This window comes from Limanda limanda, chromosome 19 (genome assembly GCF_963576545.1).
Source record: "Limanda limanda chromosome 19, fLimLim1.1, whole genome shotgun sequence".
Taxonomy (NCBI): domain Eukaryota; kingdom Metazoa; phylum Chordata; class Actinopteri; order Pleuronectiformes; family Pleuronectidae; genus Limanda; species Limanda limanda.
In genome coordinates, this window is record NC_083654.1 from 9,484,918 (window position 1) to 9,490,600 (window position 5,683).

General features: G+C 40.8%; 1 protein-coding gene and 1 non-coding gene across 2 annotated transcripts; both read right to left on the reverse strand.

The window, feature by feature from the left end:
* Nucleotides 1-1,267: 1,267 nt before the first annotated feature.
* On the reverse strand, nt 1,268-3,070 carry LOC133026434 (uncharacterized). The gene is made up of 4 exons (XM_061093327.1): nt 2,908-3,070; nt 2,361-2,472; nt 2,099-2,243; nt 1,268-1,885 (listed from the first exon to the last, which is right to left on the reverse strand). Exons 1-4 carry the CDS (start codon nt 3,068-3,070, stop codon nt 1,289-1,291), a joined length of 1,017 nt encoding a protein of 338 aa, XP_060949310.1. The 3' UTR covers nt 1,268-1,288.
* Nucleotides 3,071-5,022: 1,952 nt separating this feature from the next.
* Nucleotides 5,023-5,096, reverse strand: trnai-aau (transfer RNA isoleucine (anticodon AAU)). Its single transcript has one exon. It is a non-coding gene; the product is annotated as a tRNA-Ile (tRNA).
* Nucleotides 5,097-5,683: the final 587 nt, after the last annotated feature.

Consider the following 5,683-nt stretch of genomic DNA (forward strand, 5'->3'; position numbering starts at 1 on the left):
TTTTGTGTTTGACTGGTCTGTTGGTACAATGTGTTGCTAAAGTTAAATATAGCTCATAAAGTTACCTCTCAGTGTTGGATGTTAAATGACTTGAAAGTAGAGCTTACAAATTACATGTCAGTGATCAGTTGAGGCTCAATAGTCATCTTACCTGTTAATTGATGATAAAAAAAGACCCCATAATTGTTTATGGAAACAGTTCTGTACTTTCTGTTTTTTACACATTTAATCAGTCTTTCTCCAAAGTACATAAGCTATATCAACAAATCAAAAAGGCAGATGTGGCCATGTTTATCTACCCAATTCATTCTGTATATAGTCATGGACAACACGTCTTTACTTCCTCCATTCAAAATATTCCAAGAATGAACGATGCCATCCTGCACATTTGGAGCCCCAGTCTGTGAAGGAGCAGGTAACCATCGATACTTGTACCTTGACCTTATACTTTGGTCCATACCCCATCCAAAATCAGGGGATCACCAAAGTGGTTCGGATTTATCTTCATGGGACCTTGAATGTTTGTACCAAATTTCATGGCAATTCAAACCTTAGAGAAGCATTTTGGACCAAAGTGGGTCGACAGACAGATCAACTTCCAACAACCGGTCAGAAATTGGACGCCCATTTTAATACTTAAGCTTAGCTGACTTCCTTTACTTCTTTTTGGGATCATGCCAGCTATTTTCTGTTGGATGTATGTTTGCAGTGAAGTCAACATTTGGTTTGGACATTGGACAAAACACTTGAGAATGACGTACTTATTTCCTGTCACCATCACTAGCGTGGGCTGCGTCCACCTACACTTGACATTGATTGGTTTGTAGACAGGCATATGCAAGGGACTAGGTTTGATTTGGACATTGGTGGGGTCCGTGGGATATGAAAGTGCTTCCTAAAGTTGATAGGTTTTTTTTGTATTCGCAATGATCATTTCGAAAAAAAAATCAATAAATCGGCTTAATTAACATGTTTATAATGCATATCTGAATATCAAAAGAGAATATGCATTCTGTAATGTTATAGGTTAAAGCAACTAATGAAAGAAAATGAGTCAACTTAGAAGAGTTTTCAACTTTACTCTGGTGCAACTGTAAACAACATCAACAACATTGTAAATAAATATTTTTTAAATAATACAACAACAGGTGTATCACTAAATGTACAGGTCAGTATAATTTCCTGCTGGGCATTTCTTCCTCCAGTGCCCATGAGCCAGCTGCAGGGTCATCAGCCAGGAAACCGCTAATACTAACATATACACAGATTAGTGTCCATTGTGCTCTTCCTATTTGAAAGAACCAAACACATGCCTACGTCTTTCTGTAACAGAAATGAACTGCTGATAGATTTCTTTAAGGTCAATGTTGTCCAGTGTCTCCTGATGGACATGGCACACTGCAAGATTGTTCAATCTGACTTGAGTCATGGTGGTTCTCAGCCATGTTTTAAGCCTCCTGAGAGCACTGAAACTTCTTTCAGCCTCAGCTGATGCAACTGGTATGACTAAAAGCAGCCTGATAAGGGACTCAACCTGATCAAACAGACCTCTCACTTCAACTGTCAATCCTCTCATTATTTCTGCCACTTCAACACTAGATTTGACAGTGTATTTGGACCTAAACATGGCTAGTTGGACCTTTAGTATGTCCCTGTTCAGCTCTGGGTACTGATCTACAATGTCATTCACTTCTCCAGTCAGGAGAGTTTCCTCCAGCTTTTGCAAGACATTTAGATCTGGTTGGTTGAACCTCTCCTCAGACTGAATGTGCACACTATCAAGCATTTTATAGAACTCTGTTCTATAATGCTCCTCTGCTGACTTGGGGATGTGCTGGCTTGCTTCACTCGTGAATCGTTTTGGTGGCTTTCTTTGGTGAGGAATCTGAATGGGCTCAATCCCAAGGGAGTCAACCATAGCCACTGCTTTCTCAAAAACCTCATGAAAGCTCCCCTTATTTCTTTTGGCATGTACAGTAGATTTCACACACTGTATGGCACTTCTCATACCTGCAACAGTTTCAGTCCTTTTTTGAAGGGATGTGTTCAGACACTCCAGCTCCTCTATCACTTCTAATGCCAGACAAAGACCAAGTACCGTTTTCCCTTTCTCAAACCTCTCACGCAGAACATTTGCTCTCATGCCTGTGTTTGACCCACTTGATGCCATCTCCTCCAAGCTAGACAAAACACGTTCATACTGAGACAGCACCGCTCTGATAGCTTTGCCCCGCACTGTCCACCTGGTTGGACAAAGTGGTCTGAGTGATTTTAATGGTACCTCTGAACTTATGGCTTTGGAAAATATGTTCTTGAATTTTCCTGATTGCTTGTTTAATGTGCCAAGCTCATGCACCCACTGTAAGGAATCATTGATCAAGGGACTGGCTCTGCATGCAGACTGCGCAATCAGGTTAAGACAGTGTGCCCCACAATGCACATATAATGCTAACGGATGCTGTCTCTTCAGTTCTGCTTGTGCTCCAGAATATTTGCTTGACATATTAGCAGCACCATCATATGTCTGGCCTCTTAACCCAGAAATGGGAATATTGAGCCTCAAGAGGACATCCTCAGCCATTCTTGCAATCTCCACTCCAGTAGTACCAGGGACCTCATACAAACCAATGAAAACCTCCCGTGGTACCAGGTCATGGTCCAGATATCTAAAACAAATAGCCTCTTGTTCTGTTCCTGTGACATCTTGTGTGCCATCAATGATGACTGAATACTGCAAAACTGGTAGCATCTGGATGGATTGTGCAATACTCCTGACAATACAGTTTCCTAGCATCTGCAAAACCTCGTTTTGCACTTGAGGAGAGGTATAGTCATGACAGCGAGCTAACCAAGTACTGAGACGTACATCATCCCTGGCTTTAAATTTCAGAAGTTGAAATAGATTGCCATCTTTTGTCTCATGGCCTCGCAGTGCTATGCCCTGCCTGGAAAGGTACTGTATTGATCCTACAATATTTTGTAGGCAGTACCTAGCATCCTCTTGTTGCTGTGCCAATGCACTTGAGAGCTGCGAATCTATTGGGCTTCCCTCTTGAGCACTAACTGTCATGGCATGATGGTGGGATTTGGTATTTTGATGCCGCTGAAATCTTAATTAAATTAAATCCCTTTGACGAAAAGGCAGGGTCTACCTTTTTATATAGTGTGCTTTTCTTTATAGTGTATGTTTTCACACAGTGAAAACAGAGAACCCCTTTGATGGAGGGGCTATAGTGCAGCCATGGATACTGCTTGAACCAACTCTCTTGAAAATGGAGGAGCTTGTGTGGCAGCTGTTGAACTGGAATGTAATTTGGGTGAGGTTGGTTTGGTTTGTCCAGAATATCTTCTTGAATGCTGACAATCTCCCTGACCCTATCCTTGGCACTCTCCCTGCTGCTCTCTCCATTTGGATCAGTTTCCTAAGAAATCACAGTATACATTTGACCACGCTGTAGCAACTACTGCAAACACACTATTAATATAGGCCTATTGTTATTCAGGTCATAATCAGACTAATATTTGACACAATGCTGAATCTCATGACTAACATATTAATCATTATTGAACCTCACCTGTGAATTTCCAGCCTCTCTTCCATCTCCTCCAGCCTCTCCTTCTCTAGCCTCTCCTTCATCTTCTACAGCATCTCCTCCTCTGTCTCCTTCTCTATCCTCTCCTCCAGTCTCTCCTTCTCTATCCTCTCCTCCAGTCTCTCCTTCTCTATCCTCTCCTCCTCTATCTCCTCCAGTCTCTCCACTGTCTGTCACCTGACAGAAGTATGTTGATGCATGACATATGAACAGATATATTAGGGTACATACATGGGTAGACAAAATGTTCACACAATTATTATGTTTTATTCCCCCAAAATATATATGTATAAAATCACATGAGCATCTGCAATGTGTAAATTTAATTAATGTTTATTTATCCCCAAAAATTTTTTTTAAACCATTGCTCCCTTTCCACACAAATAAAACATGAAAATAATGGTAGGCCTATACCTTAAAATGCGGATCTCTTTGGCATTATAGCCTATGCTGACTAATAATCAATATCAGTATTGTTATGGCTCTAAAATATATAACCTTTTAATTAACTTACACGTTGACTTCTAAAGAAGTCTCTTATGTCCAGTTTTCGTTTTTTCGACATCCTACACACACACACACACACGCACACATGCACGCACAGCGCGCGCACGCACAAGCATAAAACACACACAAATATAAGTGTTACTGCAAATGACATCACTGATATTAAAATCCGTCTCGCTGACGTGACCGAAGGCAGAACTTACACTCGCAGATGCAGATATTAGCTATGCACTGAGGCGTCCTGTTGCTCCTCCTGTCTGGGACTAGCAAGTTGCCGGTAGCTTTTTTTTTTTTTAACAAGCAGATGGAGTGACAGCGTGGACGGCCAATCAGGTTGAAAATAGGTTTGCGGGAAACCGCTACAGCCAATCAAAGCGCGATAGTTGTTTAGAGGCGGGACTTCTAGCAGAGACGGATTTTTAACCCTTTGTGTACTATAATTATTTCCTAAACAATACGGACAGCGGATGTATTATTGGTAGGGACTACACAGTAGAGGCTGGATTTTGGTAGGGTTGGGACCCTACCGTCCCTATATAATCCTACGCCCTTGGGCATATGTTCAACTGTGGCATGTTGTTAATTCTGCCATTGTATTCAATTCGTTGATTTTAGGATTAAGATACATTTATTTGTCCCAAACACATGGACAGACATGCACAAGCACTCTCATGCAAGGAGGGAAATTGAACCTCTGCCTTTAACCCATCTGGTGCAGGACACACAGAGCAGTGAGCAGCCATATACGGCGTCCGGGGAGCAGATGTCGGGGAGTAAGGTGCCTTGCTCAGGGGCACTAGACAGGGTAGGGAGAATCCTCTTGGATTTTTGTTGTTTCTCCGTGGAGTCGAACCAGAGACGAACCAGAGAACTTTTCTGCAAGTTTCTGCCACTAGTCCACCGCCTCTCCCAAAAGGAAATATGTCCAGTACGGGGATCGAACCCGCGACCTTGGCGTTATTAGCACCACGCTCTAACCAGCTGAGCTAACCGGACTGATTTGAATGATTGTTTTTGAATGGAGAAAATGATTGAAAAAATTCACTTGGTTATTAGGGCCCGAGCACTGATCAAAGGTTAGGTGAGGCCCTATTGAAAGGATAATTATTATTATTTCTAATGTAATATTAATATCTCAATGACAAATTTTATTTATTTTTTATTTTTTTATGTTCTTTTATTTTATGTTTATTTAATTTTTATGTAATGTATAGTTTGTAATGGTTTAATTTATTTATTTTTTTTATCGTTTTTTCTTTTTTTTTTTTTTTTTTCTTGTCGGTGGGTGGGGTGGGCTAGGGGTTAACTATGGTTCAAAGAAGCCGTTCCGGCTCAATTAAAGCACATTGTTGTTATCAGCATACATCGTGTAAGATATTCTACTGTTATAATCTACCTCCAAGAATTTTTGTATATACTGTATGTTTGATCTATTGCTGTATATGAACGAAAAAAACAATAAAAAGATGTGTAAAAAAAAAAAAAAAAAATGTAATACTACCAGCAAAATGAACGTCCTGGTGTTATAACGTCGGAGACAAACACTGCAAGCACTCCAGTGAGGCTCTTCCACTACTTTTTCT